Here is a 21,288-nt window from a genome sequence, read left to right as displayed (position 1 = left end):
GACCGTTTTGGGCTTTAGAGGAAAGGGGGGAGGGACTGAGAAGTTGTTGATGTTCAAATATTTTGGCTAAGTCCTGGATCTTCACAATCCTACCTACGGCACCTTTAAAAGTGGTAAATTTGGAATTGGAATTAATTAAATTCACTGCAAATTACACACTTTGCAAAGTGATCCAGTGGGCCTGATTGGACCCTGTGGCGCGCCGGTTCTGTCCCACTCGCCGTATGTTTGACACCCCTGGTAAAACTCATTATACCACAAATGAAAATAAAAATCATACTGATTACATGTACATTCTTTACACCTTTTACATGAATTATTATTGCATTATTGCAAAGCCTTTAAGATGTAATTGGGGGGGGGGGTTTCTTAAATGAACGTTTGCAACCAGTCACAGGACCTGACAGGTGTTACATCATCAGTTAGCACCACTCGGAAGCCAACGCTGGGAATGACGTCACACCCGAGTTGAACTCGTTCCATTTACAAGTCAGATTTTTCATTGTGGGGTTAGCTCTAGCCAGGTTAGCCATTGTTAGCAATACCAGTAGATAACAACGCATTACGCTGTTTTTTGTGCATACAAACAGCGAACAGCGTAACAACACGTCCACAGATGGAAGACGAACAGGACTGTGTGCGACTGATTTAGTGAGAAACAAATAAGACAGAAGTGCTGATAACTGTATGTTACTACAGCTTTCACTACTGGGATGCACAGGGCAGCCATGTTGGACTTTGAGCTCGGGGTAGTCGGTGGTTGCCCGAGTATCGAGGTCAGGGGGCGTTTCCGACTTTGACCTCGAAAAAGCCGACTTCCGAGTACAAATGGAACGCACTATCAGTCTTTTGAGGATTTGTTCTGGTTTTACGGGCCTGCAAACTCCGCTCTCATTAACGTAGCTTCAAGCTGCAGCAGGCAGCTGATGAACCCAGACAAAGTTAGAGACTATCTGGTGAACACAGTGGAACATCTAGCTGCTAAAAAGACAGATATCCATAATTAGACTAAATTAGACCAAAATTAGAACTAAGAAGAGAGTGATCAGGAGAATGGAAATATGACTGTTAATGAATGCTGCTCTTGCTGGATGCAATTGTTTTCTTCACAATAACAACTTTTTATGACCAAGAAAGCAAAAACCATGTTGACATATAGCTACCCGACCGCTTGCTATTTTTGGTTGATCATAATGTCTGCACTTGTTGTCTGTAAGGGTTTTTACTAGAGGACCACAATGGAAATAAGCCTTCGGACTTTATTGTGTTTTTATCCTGGGTGAGTTTTAATGTCGGCCTGTGTAATCACAGCTGTGCAGTGTTAGGGTGTTTTCACATATAGTCCTCTAAACAAACCAAACTCAGTCTTCTTAAAGTGGACCAGAAAGTAGACCAACAGAAAAAGGAAAGTGGGGGTCTGAGTCCCTTTGGAGTGTTCATACATGCGCTAAAAAATGCTGACTTATAAGGTCCAAGTTCTTTTGCAGGGCTGAAATGGAGGTGTGATAAAGTTTGCGAAAACGCCCTTATATGCGTCTTTTTTTGTTCTGTTTTCCCCATGTGACAAAAAAAAAAATAATCAATGAATGCATCTTTAAATCAGATGGCACAGTCTGACAACTGACAGAAGTTAAACTCAATACAAAGACTTAGAAAAAAAGGTAATGGTCAATAGTTGTTTCCTTGTAATGTAGAGAAGAAGAGGCGCTGAAGGCAGCAGAGTGAGTGATACTGTTGTAAGGCTATTAGTTTGGCTCCGCACACTGGGAGATTCAAACCCAAAGTTCATCCACACGAGCAACAGTCGCTTGCTGGAATTGAAGCTCAAAGGTCATGGGATGGCGTGAAAACATGGCTAAGACTTCAATTAAGAGCTTCATGACCCTCCTGCTTCCTTCCCATTGGTTGATCGAGATGTTTTGGATCTAGAATTGTCTTTTTCTTGACTTTACATCAAATTCATTGTAAATTAATGCATTTCTTTGCCTTATATAAAACCCTTTGAATACCCTCGGTGTATGAAAGGTGCTATGCAAATAAAGTTGCATAAATTAAATGTTGTTCCAGGAACATTAGTTGGGAAGATATCATAATAATGCTTTTAACCCCTATTTTCTAAACTGGCTTGAGTCTAAACAGGAATTGAAAGTTTATCTTCAGGCATGACAAACACAATGTTGATGTACAACTGAGTGGTGAATCATAGTTTGTGGTAATAAATGCCTTTCGAAATGGTAACTTCCAAAATGACATTTTGCCCCTCAGAACACAAAAAAAACCACATCATTGATGCTCTGGAGGAAATGAGAAATTAAAATAAAAGTTCACTGAAACCACAATCTCCTTTTGGGACCCAAACAGGACGTTAACAATTAATGTGTTTACAAAAATTAAAAGTTTGTGTTTTAAGCACAGCGACCAAAAACTGGGAACAGGGACGTTGGAGCCAGAAATCAAATGATCTCCAGGCACAGATGTTACAGAAAACCCCAAACACTGGACTTCCAGAGAAAAAAAGAAAAACATTAGAGTACATAAGCATGCAGTCCACAACGTTTCATTTCTGAGATTGCTCCGGTGCTGCCAGATGTCCCTCTTTTTGGCCAGATGTCCGTCACCTTCCGCTTTCTTTGTGTCTGCGTTCTAAACTCTGGTGGATTTCTGAGGACTATGGTTAACTGCTCCTCAGATCTCTGCAGGGTAAATCCAGACAGCTAGCTAGACTATCTGTCCAATCTGAGTTTTCTGTTGCACGACTAAAACAACCTTTGAACGTACACGTTCCACAAAAACAAGTTTCTTCCTAAAACTATTTTGCAGAGGCACTGTTGCTCTGTCCGCTGCTTAACGCCACCCAAGACGATTGTGCAGCCATAGCAGCCCTAGTCTATATCGACTACGTTTCACTTCCGGGATTGTTCAGGTGCCGCCAAATGTCCGTCATCTTCCACTTTCTTTGTGTTGGCATTCTAAACAACCTTTGAACGTACATGTTCATGTACATCTTCTCGAGGCTATTTTGCAGCGGCACCGTTGCTCCGTCCCGTGCTTAATGCCGCCCAAGACGATTGTGATTGGTTTAAAGAAATGCCAATAAACCAGACGCACGTTTTTCTCCCATCCCGGAATGCTGTGTGAGTTAGCCAGACCCTCCTCCGCAGCTCTGTGGAGGAAGGTTGCAATGCAAACTAATAAGCATGAAGCACCTGTGATGAGATGACATTTCAGCTGAGAAGACATTACCTGCGTGTCACAACAACAAGTCACTTCTTTCTCTTCCTCTTAAGTTTTAACAGTGCATGTGGAGCCCGACTGTTTTTCCTTGCAGAGGCTCTGAGTGAAGCAGGCTGGTCTAGTCGGTTTACATACTTGAGAAAACTTTACAGCTACCAGATCAACACTGAAATATACAGGATGACAGTCTGTGGGTGTTTGTTTCTCAGCAGAGATCAGGAAAACTCCCTGTAACAACGCATTATGTAATAAAGCGTCAAAATGTAATGCATTTTCACTTCTTTTGTAATAATCTGCCGCATTTTGCAATAAAACCCTGAACCTAAAATGTACAAAATTTCTCCGCATTTTGTAATTCATTATTACCTGATGCAGTGGTTCTTACAAAATGCGGGGGTTGAACTTTTCTTAACGAAAATGTAATATGGTACTTTATTTAAATGGTTTGTAAAGGCAATTAAAAAAATAATCAAAAGTTGTATTACATAATGCATTGTTATAAAATAATGCGTTATTACATAATGCATTGTTTCAACGTGACATCATGACATTGCGTAAACATACACGCCCACTTTCTTAAGCCAAGTGGCGTGTTATCTGTACGCATTTTGAGCTATCCACGTGTATGTCTACGCCGTAAACATACACGCCACTTGGCGTGTATATCGCGCAAAGGAAACATGACACGCGGGTTGGGTTTAGGAAAAGAAGAAAAAAGCAACGGTTGAGTTTAGGAAACGTGACACGCAGGACACGATCCCCGGTCTCCTGGGTGAAAGTCCTGTGTTTGACCCATCCTCCACCCCGACCAACCTCCCTATGCAGATTTTCGGGCTTTCGTACTACTCGCTACGGCGTAAATTCACACGCAATCGCAAGGTGATGTAAGTCAATGGAGGCCAAACGGCGTTGATAAACACGCTAAAAAGAGAGTATGCGTCTTGATAACATGCCCAAAATGGCATACGAATTGACGTGTCATATATACGCCATTTCATGAGATCAGTCTGATTGTTCGATTCCCCAAAACATTACAGACTCGGGTATTACACTGATGGAACATTTGGATCTGTAAACTGGCATGCAACCCATTAAATGGTTATTTCTTCTTCAGCATGCAGACAGCGATGGTACTTACAGCTGCACAAGGAGCTCCTTAACTTATTTACATCACAATTGTACTTTAAAAGACAGCCGACACGCTGTTTATACAGCAGTTAGGACCTTAGCCTGCTGTTTCAAGTGTCCACTTAATGGAACCGAGTCCCCCAGGGCAAAACTTAGCTTCTTCACCCCCTAGTTATTTAAAATAACTGATCACGTGGATTGATATTTACCTTTTCTTTTTGTTTTGACTAAATCTCTAAAACTATCTCCGTTTTCTCCATATTTATCAAACTTCTAAGAATTACACCTCAAAATGTTCTAAAAAAGCCAACGTACCAGTCAAAAAGCCTATTATTTATTGGATTTTTTTTTAGAAAAAGTTAATTTCATTTATGCATATCTTAAATATCTCCAGTAGGCATGAACAAGAATGAATATATTTATGATATATGAATGTAAATGAAAAAGCGGGAAGTTGGCTGAAATGCAAAACAAAAGACGAAACAAACTGGAGTGAAGAGCGAGCATGAGTTAAATTTGTGTTTGGACACTAACAGCTCACAAGAAAGCTTAATGAGTAGTTTATGAATGTCTTTTTAGGGGAGAAACTTGCAGCAAACGGAGATTTTTAAACAAACTTTTTAAGACCCTGCAACTTTCCATTTGATTATTTTAGGCCTATAGGGGAAAAAATTAACGGTTACACTTTACTTGAAGGTATCGACATAAGAGTGACATGACAGTTATGAACGTGTCGTAAACATTATGAACAAGACATAAACATTTATGACATAACGCTTCTTTTAGTGAGTGTTATTCGGTTTTTGTCATGACAAGTTATGGTTAGGGTTAGAGTTGGAGTTGGGGTTAGGGTTCATGTGTTCATGACAGTGTCATGTCACTCTTATGTAGATACCTTCAAGTAAAGTGTTACTGAATTAACACATGAAATAATGCACTATTTTCTTCCTGCATGTCTAAAGAGCAATTAGACATCATGTAGGAACATTTTGGCACAAAAGGCCCATCGGACTCGTGACTTCCTCTAATTCTTCCTACAGCCCTGGTTGTCAACATTGTGCGCATTTTTCAAACCAGATACTGCTTTTTTTTCTTTTTTTTTTTTTTTTCTTCCCGTCTATACAATAAAACCTCTAAACGTCCTATTTAAAGAACATATACTGTGCAAACATTGTACATTTCTGGGATCCACTTCCGGATACCTCCTACAGTGATGTGCTTCTCTAAAATAGTTCTGAACCTCTGACCCTTCATTCCTAGAAATATACAAATAGTCTATAGTTTCAAAAACCTTTCAATGCAGCTGCCGAACAATTCAAAAAATTCATTTGAAATCTTTGACGAACAAAATCGCTAAACTTGAGTGAGACACAACTGTACCACATTTGATCTCAAAACAGACACACTCACAACAACGCTGAAGGCAGCTGACCTCTGAAGTCATACTCTGATATGTTTCGGTCTCAGAAATGAAAAGGGATTCCAGACTTTGTCTACGTGAACTCAATTACAACCTGCACACACAAAACTGTCAACATCTTCTCTTTGTTTTTTGAAGCCACACAGATACTCTGAGGCCTTCCTCTCCCTGCTCTGTAATCAACACCTCCTCATCAGAATACCGTAGCTCAAAGACTCCCTGAAGCAGACAGCTCACACACCCCTTGGTTTAGACCAGGGGTGTCAAACTCACTTAATTAAGGGCCACTCTGGAAAATGAGAGTCACATCAAGGGCCAGACATGTATAGTTTGTTGACATGCTTTTATTTAACCTCCTGTTGTCCTCGGGACAAATTTGACCCATTTTCAAAAAGTTTCTATATCAGAAATTTGGGTTTCTTTCAGCCAAATTGTCAAAGAAAATAACGTGGATGGTTCCGTACAACTATTACTCTTCATGAGTCAAATAAATGATCAGTTCACTACTTTCATTGAATTTGGGTGTTTTATTCAATTTCTATAGCATTTGAAAAACATTTTTTTAAAAGAGCGTTGAAAAAAGTGACAAAAATGTCGGAAAAAGCTTCAAAAACGCGGGAAAAAAATTGACAAAAACATCAGAAAAAGTGACCAAAAACTTGGAAAAAAAGTGACAACAACGTCGGGAAAAGTGAGAGTGTGGCGAAAAAAAGAACAACAAAATGTTGAATTTAAAAAAAAGTTTGAATTTAAAATTTTGACCCAGAAAAACAAAAAGTTGCATGGGTGACGCGAAGACAACACAAAGGGTTAAGAGAAAAAGTAAAATATTTTTGACTGTATCGTATGTCGTATATAGCCTATTTGGTCGACATAAAGCCCTAAAAAAGTCCGCAAAAAAGTTCCTTAGCCATCATAGAATTTAGCAAATCAAGCGAAACACACACATACAATGTGATTACATTTTTACAAGTAGGCGACCAGACTAACAACAACCTGTTTCCCAAAACACTGAAAGAGTGTAGTTCAAGTTTGCTTTTGTTCATCTCCTATAGTCTATCGTACTTCACATTAGTTCATTTCAAATTTGCGCAGAGAATGACCGCCAAGCAACTGTGTTGTTCCCAAGTGACTTACAACACAGATGGAGGGTGAATTTATGAACAAAAGTGGGAAAGTTCAGTCACAAAACAATCATCGTTACGTATCCTCGCACTTAAGTGCGTGTAAGTGGGTATACGGAAAGCCTTGACCTTTCGGCGGACCTATACGGCGTTTACCTGCGTATCACGTAGACTACACCACTGTTGTGTACAAACACAAAATGGCAGTTAAAGGCACATTTAAAATCTACATTTGGGAATCTAGTTTTCTCTGGACAAAGTGCTCAAGAAAGAGTTTGGATTGTACTCTTAAATTTCACTTAATGAGAGTGAAATGTCCACATCTGACATCCGAATATATATGCGAATATGCAGGATGTACAAGGCCTCAAATACTCCCATTTCCCATACAAATCCAGTGTATGACACTGGATATTCTTTGCAGATACATAACTAACTGATCATCACTTTTTAGACAAGACACAGGCCCACAAACAACATGGATTTCTTAAGGCTGTAACGTTAAATTCCATTACCATTGGGTACTGCTGTCTCTGCATCTTTTGCTGCTCCACAAATCAGAAAGATAACTCCCTCCACCTCCCCAGCCTCTTCCTGTATTAACATTTAGTTGTACATTTCTTTTAATATATGTTCATGCCCATTAAATGTTGGGTGTCAAAGGAACACATGAGCAAAGCCACACCGCCAAAATAAAACTTATATTGTTGCAATAAACGGTTAAATCCTTGACACGAGTGTCCTGACTTAACTGATTTTAGATGCGGATTATTTTACAGGAGATCCGCGACCAAAATGATTATAAAATTCAAGAAAAATCTGCAAGAAGTTAGTACATCCGCTGCCTCCTTTCTTCCCCTGCCCACAGCATTGCTGTTGTACCGGAAGATCAGTGCACATAAAGAGTTCAAAAGCCGGATCTTTTATGTCTTTTATTTGTTTGTGTATCCTGTTTTAGTCTGTTAAAATAACCGCTTAGTCACAGACGTTAAAATTGTCGCTGGAAAAAGCCTGGTTGCATTCCAGCGGCCGAGGACGGAGGCTCTGTGGGGAGAGGCAGCGAGTGTGGTGAGGCTGGTAAGGACTCAGGAATGAGAAATATCAGAAAATGGCTGCGTGGAAGGCTTTAGAGATGACACACACAGCATAAAAAGGCTGCGTGGAAGTGATGAGTAGGATGAGCGATAGGAAACATGAGATGTAAAACAGGACCAAACAAAAAAAAAAAAAAAAACATCAAACAAAAACAAATCAAACAAAAAAGAATCCAGGATCATCCATAATTTATTCAACACTTATGATTCATTTTTGTAAGTGATGTTTCTTCACATTCATTACACTTAATTAGTGTTCAAAAGAAAAGAAAAGTGATGCTTCTTTATACATTTGAGAATCAAGTTAAACTAAAATCAGAAAAACATTCGGATGGAAAAAACTAAACCGTTGGAAAATTGGATTAAATAAATAAATAAATAACATGACAATTATCTCAAAACAAAAACTCCAGTACCTCTACTTTATATCAATTCAATGACTATTTTTTTATTTATTTTTTTGCCAGTTCAAATATGATTGCATAAACATAATAGTAGTCAAGTAAGAGATTATACTGCAACATGTCTCGCAACGCCTCACCTTTCAAACTGAGATTTTTCCTGATTTCTATATCTGCTGGTTTTCTTTTAAAACCTTTAAAGATCAACACTGGATTCCTATTTCTTACCTTTCTAGAGTACATTTGAAAACTTTGTTTTGGGTTTAATATCATGTAAACTAATAGTGACTTCCCAACATGAGGCTTTTAAACATTTCCAAGCTGAAAAGGACTCCTTACTGTGTGTTTTCAGACAGAAGGCGACTTTTTTTGCGCCGCCCCAAGCAAACCTCGCGTCAAATCACGTCTTTCCATTTGAGAGGAAAGTTCTCGCACATCCCGGTATTTTAGAAATCGGAGACACGAGAGGCCTTCTACCTGAACACAACTATAGAACAAGTGTCCTGTGTAACAAACAAAAAAAAGATGGTAGCTGCACTATTATTTCAAATGCAGCTTTCTACACCTATTTCAGTTTCCGTTTCCAGGCCTGAAAGAGGTCTGAGCTAGGGATAGACCGGTTATCGTTTTTTTTTTTTTGGCATTTTGCAGATTATCTGTATCAGCGTTTTATTTGCCTGATAACCGATAAAGTTCATTAATTAAAAAGTGTTCTACTTTTGCTCGGCTACAGCTCTGCGCCTGTCCCTCTGCTTCAGTTTCACTCCCCACTGAGTCTGACTTAAAAGGTGCAGTAGGTAAGACTTATAAAACTAACTTTCTGTCATATTTGCTGAAACTGATCCTATGTTCCAGTAGAACTACATGAAGCAGGTAATAAGAAATTATATAAAATAAAATTTTTATAAAAATAAAAAATCCGGCAACCTCTGGCACCACCTACAGCCTGTAGAGCGATTTGCAAAAGATCCACAGCTCCCTGTTCAGATCCTCCAATCAGGGCCAGGGGGGGGTGTCTAACTGCGTGTCAATCACTGCTCATGCACACGCATTCATTTTCCTTGTGGGGGGAGGGGCTTAGGAGACAGTTTTGGGCTTTAGCAGAAAGGGGGGGAGGGACTGAGAAGTTGTTGATGGTCAAATCTTTTGGCTAAGTCCTGGATCTTCACAATCCTACCTACAGCACCTTCAATGTCCCGCCCACAACACTATCTGACTCTGGGTATTATGTTGAAAGTTTCTCATTTATTAAATAACTGGTTAAAGCATTTAAACAAAGTTTTGTGTTGGAGTTTGTAACATTCCAAAATCTTAATTTTGACTTTGAAGATTTTCATTTTTGAAGATTTTCAACCGATAAATGCTTATCGGTTCTTAATCTGTTATCTGTCTCATTAACTACTAATAATCGGTATTGGCATCGGCCTTGAAAAACCAGTATCGGTCGATCCCTAGTCTGAGCTGCTCCTTTAAGTCTGAATCTGTAGAAGCAGACTGACTCCTCGTCATGTTTCCCTGACTTTAAAAAAACATGGCTGATCCTGCGCTCAGTCTCCAGCTGCCTTTTTCTCTGAAACTAAACACTTCTCCCTACTTCCACATCAAGAGAAAACCTATATATTTTGTATATATCCTACAAAAAAGTAGCATTCTTCTAGTGATTTAAAAAGAGCTAGTGCAAAAACAGTGGAAAAAGTGGGTACATCTGTCCCATACAATAATCATCTACAAGTGCATCAACTCCCAAATAAGCAGAATAGCAGCCTGATATCAAAAAGAGAAGCTGAATCCACATATTACTTCTTTTTTTGTTGTTACAGCATGCTTTTTTTTCTTGCTGGCAGCATGAGGACCCCATTTCTTTCCTAAATGACGTATATTACAATACGCTTTTAACAAATCAAACCCACTTAATCTGCCTCCAAAAAAGGGAGAAACACAAAATGCATTAAAAAGGTAGGTACATGATGCATAAATGACTTATTGCTTTAAATATTTGTTCTTCTCTAGTACACGTAAGATATACAACTTAGTCTCCTCAAACTCAACAGGAATCTTTTTTTTGGACGGTTTTTAACGCTGCTGCTTCAGCTCCCTGCTGGTACTTAAGCCGCTCAGACCACATTCACACCCTGAGTCCAAACACTCAACACACACCAGCTGTATCAGAAATGTAAAGTGCATTTACAGTCTACAGTGACAATACTCAGCAGAGGGCAGTCAAAGAGTTAGGACAGCGAGCTAAAACAATCGGCCGTTTTGTTTTCCAACTTAGGCCTTGGTACTCTTAATTTAATTCTTTTTTTAGGCATCGACAATTGCCTTTTTATTATCGAAAAAAAAGGCCTCGTCATTCAATACTAAATTTCAATACCTGAGGAGTACATCTCATCAGCGTCAGGGAGCCAATAAGCATGCAGCATGCTTCTACCAAGATTTAATAACGTTTGTGATTGGCTGTCTAACGTAACACGTCGTAGAGGAACGCAGGAAAAACTCGACGTTACGCACGGAGACGGGGCACACGTAATAGCAGTTGAAAAATAAGTAAAAAGATTTGTGCCGTAATGCGTAATGTTGTAATTTCTTTTGTAAAATCTTTTGTTAAAATGTATGTTTATGCAGCAAAAAAAACGCCCGCACACTGTCACAAGATGGTCTAGTACCGAAACCTTGCCTCCTATTTAACTCCATGGGCCTTATTTTAACGATCTAAGCGCACGGGGTGAAGCGCCTGGTGAAGGTGCATTCAGGGCGTGTCCAAATCCACTTTTGCTAGTTTGACAGCGGAAAAAGGCTCCAGGCGCATGGTTCAAAGGGGAAACTTAGTCTCTTAATTAATCATAGGTGTGTTTTGGGCGTAACATGCAATAAACCAATCAGAGATCATCTCCCATTCCCTTTAAAAGTCAGGCGCGTTTGGACCTTGGCGCATTGCTATTATGATGGAGGATTTGTACCGTAATATTTTTATTTGTAATCTTTTGCATGTTTGTGTGCTGCTGTGCGCCCCTGTGTGTGTAACAAGCATAGTGTGCGCGCACTGTGCACGAGCATTTTACTAATTTGCTGTTAAAATAAGGATGAAATGCTGCATTATTGACTTTAGACCAGGTTTTTGTTGGTCAATGGCGCGACCACTTCCCGCTGCCTCAAGATAGCAATACGCCCAGAATGCACCTGAACACACCTCCCTGTAAGACCAGCACGCCCATGGGTGCACAGATGGGCGCAGGTGCATTTGCTATTTAAACGACGCGGACGCTGTTAATAAAAGCTGTCTGGGTTTTTGAAATACATATTCTTTCATCTTTAAGTCTGTATTCAGTGACTGGCATGTGGCATTGTGCTGATATTCATATCAGGGTTTCTACATGAGCTCCTTTTCAAAATGCATTATTTTTTTCCACAGGATTTCTTGAATGTATTTGAAGGTTTGACAGGCTTTCATATATCATAGTCATATCCTGGTAACATGTAGGATATGACTGTCAAGTCATATCACTGACTGTATGGCTGAAATATATATTCATCACAATGAAAATACCAGTGCATGGAGTTTTAAGTGATTTATAAAGTAGAAATGACAAGCATTGTCTGATTCCAGATTCTCATATTTAAGTCTGTTTGTATATTGAATATCTTTAGATTTTGGATTTGGTTTTTTGGACTTTGTCGGACACTTTGAAGATGTCGCTTTCCTCTGTTTCATATCATTGTAAACTACATTTCTTTGGGTTTAAGACGTTGGCTTGGACGCTGACAGATGGTAATGCTTTTTTTTTTTAACACTTTATAAACTAAATGAATAACAGATTTGTGCTTTTTTTTTTTCTTCGAGCCCTCTGCATCAAAACAGTGGCCTTTAAATTAAATTTCAAAACTCTCTGGACCTGCACTGGAACCTTAAGTATTGATCTCTATCAGCCTCCCATGCTCTGGTATACGTCATATGGGTGTAACGATATATCGATTCAATGATCCACAAACCAAACAAAAATGGTTAGATATAACAAAAAATATCTAACCATTTCATTTGTAAGATCACCTTTATTTACCTTATTTATTATTTCACCTTATTATCAGAATTTATTCTTTTTATTAAAAATAATAGTTTGTTCTTAATTTAAAGAGCTTAACAATAAAATTGTCAAATCATATTTTAGTTGCTTTTTTGAGTTGATAGAAATGGAACTGTGTTAAATGGCCATATGATATCGTCTCATATTGTTCACAGGCCTCTGAATTCATTTGAATCCAAATCGTATCGTGACTGACTTGAAGATGTCAGCAAATATCGTATCGTTGTCCAAAGAATCGATGGAATATCGTATTGTGATAAAACTTGTGATTAACACCCCTAATACTTCACTGTCACGCATCTTTCCCCCGCTCTGACCTTTGACCCCTTTCGGGCCTAGAAACAGTGGCAGTGCCGCTGATGTACACAGCGCTGCCGTCAGACACGGGGACACAAACACCACCCTCTCCTGCCAAGTGTAAAGGAGGAGTTGTCACAACGTTATGTGACGTGTTTACACCCACTGCTGATTGATTGGGCAGAGAGCATGCCATGTTCCGCAGGATTGTCTCCAACCTAAACACAACCCTCCAGTGGAGCTGGCTCTGGCCCATGTATGGGGCGAGTGTTTACCCCGCAGCCATCAGTCTGACTAGTCCCAGGCCGAGCAGAGCAGGCAGCGCTGGCTCGGGCCCGGGACAGTGCCTGGTGGGACACCAACCAGCTCTTCATCATCAACGGTTAAAGACAGCCGATTCCGGGAAGGGAATAAATTTAGCGTCGTCCACTCAGCTACTCTTAAGTACCACTTTGTCTTCTAACGTTTACACCTGAGCTCTTCTCTGGTTGCCGTGGAGGAATAACTAGGACCACAAACTACACAACATTCAACAGTAAAGGTGGATCAACCCCTTTACTGTGAGTTCACACTGCAAGCAACACGACAAACGCCTCAGCAGGAGTCCATTTATTTTCCTCAGAGCTGAGCAGCCAGGCAAACTGCGCCAATGGGATCATATTTCTGTTTTTCTTCATTACCTAACAATTTAATTTAAATTCATAAACAACAGATACAATGTGCCCTGCAAGACCAAAAGGAATGTGAAACGAATCACCACCATTCAAAGCCTCCCAGTACCAATAGAGACAAAGCGCATTTAAGTCCCGCCCCCACCTCCGTGCATCCATTGACTACTGCATGTAGGTTCCTCCTCGTCAATTTCGTCTGCTACCAAACAACAGAAAAATGCCCAAAGGCTGCTGACGGGTGATAATTACTTCCAACAATGTAAAGAACCCATTACTTAAGTATTTATAAGCTGCCGACCTGAAAAACTGAGCTTTTATGAAGACAGAAGTGGATACAGACGTGAGGAATCAGCAGAGAGAATGGGGAGACTGTGGGATCCTGACACTGAGCTAACCATATGTCTGCCGTTATGTTTGTTAGCTTAAAGGTGCAGTAGGTAAGCCTTATAAAACTAACTTTCTGTCATATTTGCTGAAACTGACCCTATGTTCCAGTAGAACTACATGAAGCAGGTCATTTAAAATAAAATCCAGCTCCTCTGGCACCACCTACAGCCTGTAGTGAGATCTGCAAAAATCCACAGCTCCCTGTTCAGATGCACTAATCAGGGCCAGGGGGGGGGTGTCTAACTGCGTGTCAATCACTGCTCATGCACACGCATTCATTCTCCCTCGTGGGAGGAGGGGCTTAGGAGACCGTTTTGGGCTTTAGCAGAAAGGGGGGGAGGGACTGAGAAGTTATTGATGTTCAAATTCTTTGGCTAAATCCTAGATCTTCACAATCCTACCTACAGCACCTTTATTTGGCATTTGGATATTTTACTTGGTAACAAAATACTTGCTGCAAACGTAACATCGGACATAACGTTAGCTTAGTGTCCCACAGTCTCCCAATTCTCACTGCTAATTTATCATGTCTGTATCCACTTTTGTCTTCATAAAAGCTCAGTTTTTCAGGTTGGCAGCAGACGAAATTGACGAAGAGGCTCCTTCCAGCATTACAAGTCAATGGAGAGCCGCGAGTTGTGCCCTCCAGCGGGCGTGGTTTTCGGAGCTCTGTCTCTATTGCAGTGATCAATTAAGATGTCAGATAATTCATTTGTATTCGGTTGTTTTTTTCATATCAATTAATGAAGTAGTAATTAAATTCTCACATTATTTGAACATTACAAATATCAATAAACAGCTTCGAACAGAGAGTCAAAACAATTTGCTCCCTTCGCTGCCCAAAGTCGGTTGAAGTTGGTGCTGAAATTAACGATTAGACGAGTCGAATTTTATTTTAATGAATCTGTTACTTGTATAAATCATTTATTTAGCAAAACTTATGAACATTAGCTGGTTCCGACTTCGAAAATGTGAGAATGTGCTGATTTTCTATTTTGTTTATCTCTTTGTAAATTAAACCCACAGATCGTGGGTTGTTAGTAGAACAAAACAAATCATTTGAAAATGTCACCTTGGGCTCATGTTATGGGCATTTTTCCCACGTTTTTTTGACATTTTATATTTTAAACAATTGCCAAAATGAAATAAATATAATCAAAATCATCATCAGCTGAACGGCCATGCCCCTTGCAGTGTGAACACAGTAGAATAAATGCCAACAGGCAGTGAGATGAAAGGAAACGTCAGTAGATGACTCCGATAATATCTGAAATCATCACTTCGTCCTTGTTAATAACCCACACATTCATCGCTACAATGTCAATAAAACAAACAACCTGAGGACTCAGTATGTGCCTCAAACAACCTTAGCTACAGCTACATTCATTCAGACTTCTTCAGGTCTAAACTAAATAACATCAAGTAAATCATCAGTGGAAAGAATATCAGAGCTCTACCATCTCCTTGTAATACTCCAAAATAAATATACAACAGTATATGAGCCATTATTATCTGTGTCAAGGGAAGGCCACTTTGTATTTAAACTATGGAGGTCAAGATTAGGTTATCACACTAATCATGTGCACATAATAAACTCCCCAAAAAGTAACTTTCACCCTCTGAGCAGACAACTACGGAGCCCCGTGGGGAATTTTTTTTTCTGGTGCGCACCAGAAACTTTTCTCATTAGCATGTGAAAGTATCTCATTCTCAGGAGAAACCAATCCAAGGCTAGCAAAAATTATACAAACTAAGTACTGTGAACTGCGAACGCTAAAGATAACATTTCAACATTCACAGCATGAAATCAGTTAACAGTTGCCTTATCATCTTTAAGTTTGTTGATGACAATATCAGGTATATATTGTTGCGTTTTCAGGATAATAAATACCTCCTCCTTGGCAGCCATTCTGACCACTATTTAGATTGGTTTCTCGCAAGCACGAAAACAAAAAAATCCCCCATGTCCCTTTAGGGCAGGGGTGTCAAACTCATTTTACTTCATGGGCCACATACCCCTAATTTGATCTCAAGTGGGCCAGACCAGTAAACCACTCAGAAAGATCAGAAACATTATCTGCCACAGAGTTTCTTGTCAGCTTGATGTTGGCAAACGCAAGTTGCTTCTGCTATGACAGCGTTCTAAGGCCATTGTAGGAAAAACAATAATGTTATGGACCTGGGAGAGAGGGGTAATAGTCCGAGAAAAAACTCAGAAGTTCTAAGATTAAAGTAGTAAATTTACAGAAAAAGAACTTGGATATTCTCTGAGATTAAAGTGGCAAATTTGGAATTGGAATAAATTACTTCTCTGCAAATTTCACACTTTGCAAAGTCATTAAGTGGGCCTGATGGGACCCTTTGGCGGGCCGGTTCTGGCCCACGGGCCTTATGTTTGACACCCCTGCTTTAGGAGCTCCGTAGACAACCTCCAAACTGAGTGATATTTGATTGTTGCTATACTGATTATGACCCTTGTTGCTCAGAAATATCAGCCAGTCCTAACTGGTTTGTTGCTTTCAGGAATAATCAGAATCTGTTATTAAATGTGCCACAGTGCAATTTTGGCATTTTACAGAGATCTATTGAACACAACAGGATAAGATATGAGAGCTGTGCTACAACGAGATCAAAGATTATTATGTAGTTAGTACAAAATTAAATGCTATACAGTGTAGTTATATTTAATATCGATGCTAAAATTCAGTCCTTGGCTTTTTGGACAAAAAGCCAAGGACTGCATGAATCCTCCATTTACTTCTGTTTTTAGAGGGAATGATTAATGTACAGCTAAGTCTCTTTTTGATTTTACACTTAATATTTATTTTTAATTCTGCTCTTCAAACTCACACATTATTCTATGTTTTTGAATAATTTCTATGCTGTGTGTATTTATATATTTGGTTTGCAGCCACCATTCTATCCTCCTATAGCAATAAGCTACCCTGTCCAAGTACAATTCAGAAGAAAAAAAAATAACAGGTTACTTTACAATATAAGAGTATGATGAATAAACAATCAAAAGAAGAAAATAAGTGAGTGAAATTATGGTAATGATGATTTTTTACTGTGCAAAATGATGATGACATAAATGAAATGAAAGGCAAGACGGTTCACCTCAAACTTTAAACAATAATTCTCTTAATATATATTTTCCAAACATAGCTTTTGATCAATTTGCCTTCTCTTAAGTCAGGAGAACAATCAGGGTTTCATGTCATTGTGTTCCCTCTATCAATAAATTATTGAGTAAAATTTCACTAAACCAAATATCAACATATAATACATTTACGTTACAATGTTTATTTTTTGGATTTTGTGCGTTTTAAAAGGCAAAATATGCCTTCCGTTTTAATTTTATAACTTCATTTTTAGGAGCTCAAATTTATGTTGAAATGACATTTTATATATCTCTCTCCAGAACCATCTGGTGGCCAGAGTTTTCACACTTTTTGTGTGCTATGTGTCTTTATGGAAAATGAGTTAGTTGTTTAGTGTGGCTGCCTGTTCCTTTTCCGCTTTATCTTTGGCCTTTTCCTTCTCCAGCAGCTTCTCCTCCTTCTGCAGCATCACCATGATGTCGGCCACCTGAGTGGTGGAGATGTCGATGTCCTCCTTGTCGATCAGTTCCACCACCTGGGATCATGCAAAACAAAAGGAATTAATTTAATCCCTTCAAATTTGGTTTCAAATCTTAAACATGTCTGTATACTGTTAGAAATACATTGCTAAATAAGCAAAAAATAAAGTCAAGTTTGGAAAAGAACAGGCAGTTTAAGAACAGTTTAACAGTCAAAAACTCAGCTAATCTGCTTCATTGGGTATCGCCAATGATTTCCTGAAACGATTTATTTCCAATTCATAAGGTCCTGATTTGATTCTTCATCAATTAGGTTAGGGAGTTTCAATAGCAATTTTGTTTGGATATGAAAAATATTCTCAGAGAACTTCTGCTGTAAATTGTACAAGCAAGAAGCAACCCTCAAATATTCTTTTTTATAATGCACCAGGTGAATGTTTACATTAAGAACTGACCCCCAAAAAGTTAGTTTCAAGTACTATTATACATCCATGGTGAAAAGGCAGATATTGAAAGATCGATTTCTGGATTTTATGAATCGATATCAGATCACTCAAACAAAGATTGGAGAATCTGTAGCCTTGTTATTCAATTGGATTTGGATTTTGAATTTTAGTAATGATTGTACGTACCTTTGACATGAAGCAGAAGTTCGACTCAAAATGGTATTACTACTTTTGTAAAATTAATCATATTAAATCAATTAAATTACGACCTATCATTAGCTGATATGATATAAAAATATTCAATCTTGATCTTAATTAGGGCTGCACCATATGAGGAAAATATATATTATTTTGGCTGATACTGCGATTGCGATATGATTCATGATATTGGAGGGAATGATCATTTTTGATTTTATGATATGATTTTGTATGATTATTCTCATTGAAAAATATTGGATTTGGATACTGCACTAGTCCATGTTGCGATTTCGATAAAATTGCAATTAATTGTGCAGCCCTTATCTTAATTACTTCAAATTTTCCAACATAGTATATGAATTGAACATACACTGATAAATGGGTGATGTGTTAAAACCAACTGAAAGATACTTCAAGAAACTACTTTACTGAATGAAAAGTACAACACAAATCAGGCGAGTGTTCCTCGTTTCCTGTCGACCTACTTTGATGACGTCGTCGATGTCGATCTTGCCGTCCTTGTTGTCGTCGAGGGCCTCTGCGATGCTCTGCAGCTTGTGCTCGGGAATGTTCTGGATCTGCCGCATGACGCCGATCAGCTCGTCGATGCTGATCAGGTTCTCCCTGAAGGTGTAGAACAGACTGCATACAGGAAACGGTATAAACCAAAATGCAACGGACACGTGGTGGAGACGTCTCAAGTCAACATGCCAAACAGATTCTCAAGCTTCATTGGTTAGGTTGAAATTTTTGGTCAAAGATGCCATTAAGTTAATTTAATGCTAAAAATGTATTGATGATTTGAACTGATTTGAACTAATTTTCACGCTGGTAAATACAGTTTAAAGCTGCTCTGGGCGACTTTAAACAACTCACAAATTAAGGCAAAAAGAATCAATTTAGCCAATTTTTTATTTTTGCATAGCAATATTGTCCTGTGCGTTGTTAAATCAGACACCTAATTAATCCTCAGTAAAGGATAAACAAAGGGAAGAGGATTAGGGCCACATGTGAAAAAAAGTATTTGAGTTCTTTATTACATTACATGTCATATAGCTGATGTTTTTATCCAAAGCGACTTACAATTGCTATACATGTCAGAGGTCTCACGCCTCTGGAGCAACTATGGGTTAAGTGTCTTGCTCAGGGACACATTGGTTGATGTATCGCAGTGGGAACTGAACCCAGATCTCCCACACCAAAGGCATGTATCATATCCACTGCGCCATCACCACCCTGAGTTTAAAGTTTGAGTTCTGAATTTATAGTCAGAATTCTGAGAAAAACATCTGTCTTTATTCTCAGAATTTTGAATTTATTCTCAGAATTCTAACTTTAAACTCAGAACTCAAATACTGTTTGAACTGTCTTAAAATTTTCCAATCAAGCAGCTTAAGTACATTCTTTATCTCTATCTGATTTCACTCATCATTAGGGAGCATTAAGTGTTTATTAAAGTGGGTGCACAGCAACCAGTGGGGAGCACTCTGGTGTCGGGAGCAGAAATGGAAGCTGGTTGATCCTTTACAGCTACATTTCAGCATCTGACAGTTGAAACCCATGATGCAATGTTAGCATTTAGCAAGCAAGCAAATGGCGGTTTACCACAGTCCAGCTTACCTTGTGGGATCACTTTTTTTAATAAAGAATAATCTGTAAAATGTTTAATACATTATGATTTAGTTTTACAATGGTAAACTAATAACTGGCATGATAACTAACAGGATATGTTTTTTTCTTCTTCTGGGAAACTTGAGTATTGTTTAATCTCCACCACCATTTCACAATGAAAGGAATGATGATGAAGAAAAAGATACAAAGCCAACATTTGAAAAGAAACCTTAAAGCAAGCGGACTACCTACAGTAGTTATGTAGTAAACAAAACTAAAAAAGCTCTTGCAAAGCCATAAGAGTTTGTTTTTTTTTAAGCAATGGTCCAACATTTGGGGGAATACATTTATTTTCTTGCACCTGCATATGTGGCTGAGCTACTCCAACCATATTTGTCAGTTTGCTATTTCTGTGGACTCTTTTAAAAATCAGATAAAGACCTACCTTTTTAGACAGGCATTTTGTTGACCTTTTTTTTTTTTTTTTTTTTACACATTGCTTTGTCATTTTAATTGTGTATTGTGTTTTATATGTTTCATCTTGTATGTTTTTTATGTAAAGCCCTTTGTGATTTTTATCCGTGAAAAGTGCTCCATAAATACATTTTACTTACTTACTTTATATGAACCACCACAGACAGCAGTGTAGGGGTGAAGAATAACATATTCAGCTCTTACCCGACAGGCGGGCTGGTTCCACTGTCCATCTGTCCGTCCAGGATGACTTTGTCCTTCTCCAGCTCCACAATGATCTTGTCGATGCGACCGATCATGCGGTTGACTCTCTTAGATAGACGCTGGCTCGCCTTTGATTCCTCCAGTGCCTTTTCTTGGCCGGTTTTAGAAAGCTCCTTCTTTATCTCTTCCAGATCCTGGAAAAAACACACCACATGAAAAACCCCAATGCAACAACACGCAGACAGATAAAAAACTCTTAAAACCTCTGGAAGCTTTTTATATTTGAGTGGCAATAGAGCTCAACAGAGTGGTTCCCAGAAGTAAAAATCCCATTGATTTTCTCCATAAGCATTTTGATTATCAGCCATAATGTCTAAGGCAGGGCTCACCAACCTTTTTGAACCTGAGAGCTACTTCATGGGTACTGAATCATACGAAGGGCTACCAGTTTGATACACTCTTCTGAAATAACAAATTTGCTCAGTTTGCCTTTAGTTATATATGATTATTAATGATTAATGATAGTCATCTATGTGAAGACACTGATTACGTTAATGATTTCTCACAATAATTATCAACAATGACTTAACAAGGTGGGAAACAGATAATGTCAATATTCAATTTTCATTTTTAGAACAGGCCTGAGGGCTACTCATGTGGTCCTTGGGGGCTACCTGGTGCCCGCGGGCACCGTGTTGGTGACCCCTGGTCTAAGGCATCTGAGGCAGACTGACCACGAGCTACGAGGTTGCGAAACAAAAATTTCTGCTCCTGTAAAAGTCCGTATGAAATCAACCTTGTTTTAAGAAAAACACATTTTAGCTTATGGAGAAATACTAACACTACCAACAATCCTAAGCGCAGAGTCCAAAATAAGCACCATCAACAAGCCAAATGCTAGTAAAATATGCAAGTGGCTGGTATATTTGCTTCACTC

At 38.8% G+C, this 21,288-nt stretch overlaps 1 protein-coding gene and 2 long non-coding RNA genes across 8 annotated transcripts in view; 2 read left to right on the top strand and 1 right to left on the bottom strand.

The window, feature by feature from the left end:
• The first annotated feature begins 323 nt into the window (after positions 1-323).
• On the top strand, positions 324-21,285 carry LOC118493693. The gene is made up of 3 exons (XR_004895647.1): positions 324-844; positions 15,650-15,655; positions 21,159-21,285. It is a non-coding gene; the product is annotated as an uncharacterized LOC118493693 (long non-coding RNA).
• Positions 4,273-21,288, bottom strand: part of letm1 (leucine zipper-EF-hand containing transmembrane protein 1) — a 44,575-nt gene continuing 27,559 nt past the window's right edge. For 2 of the 6 annotated variants that reach the window (XM_031280291.2, XM_031280293.2), the window contains 4 exons: positions 20,352-20,545; positions 19,683-19,715; positions 18,548-18,704; positions 16,113-17,474 (listed from right to left, as the gene is read on the bottom strand). In XM_031280291.2, coding sequence (XP_031136151.1) covers positions 17,322-17,474; positions 18,548-18,704; positions 19,683-19,715; positions 20,352-20,545 — 537 coding nt within the window. In that variant the 3' untranslated portion in view covers positions 16,113-17,321. Of the gene's footprint in view, positions 4,286-16,112; positions 17,475-18,547; positions 18,705-19,682; positions 19,716-20,351; positions 20,546-21,288 lie in introns of those variants that run through there. The other 4 variants (XM_031280295.2, XM_031280297.2, XM_031280292.2 and 1 more) reach the window with 3 other exon arrangements.
• On the top strand, positions 7,882-11,242 carry LOC116036713. Its single transcript, XR_004101694.1, has 3 exons — positions 7,882-7,893; positions 7,967-7,971; positions 10,746-11,242. It is a non-coding gene; the product is annotated as an uncharacterized LOC116036713 (long non-coding RNA).

Source organism: Sander lucioperca, chromosome 18 (assembly GCF_008315115.2).
Source record: "Sander lucioperca isolate FBNREF2018 chromosome 18, SLUC_FBN_1.2, whole genome shotgun sequence".
NCBI classification, from domain to species: Eukaryota; Metazoa; Chordata; class Actinopteri; order Perciformes; family Percidae; genus Sander; species Sander lucioperca.
Note: the sequence above shows the minus strand (reverse complement) of the source record. Positions and strands in the feature narration are given on the sequence as shown.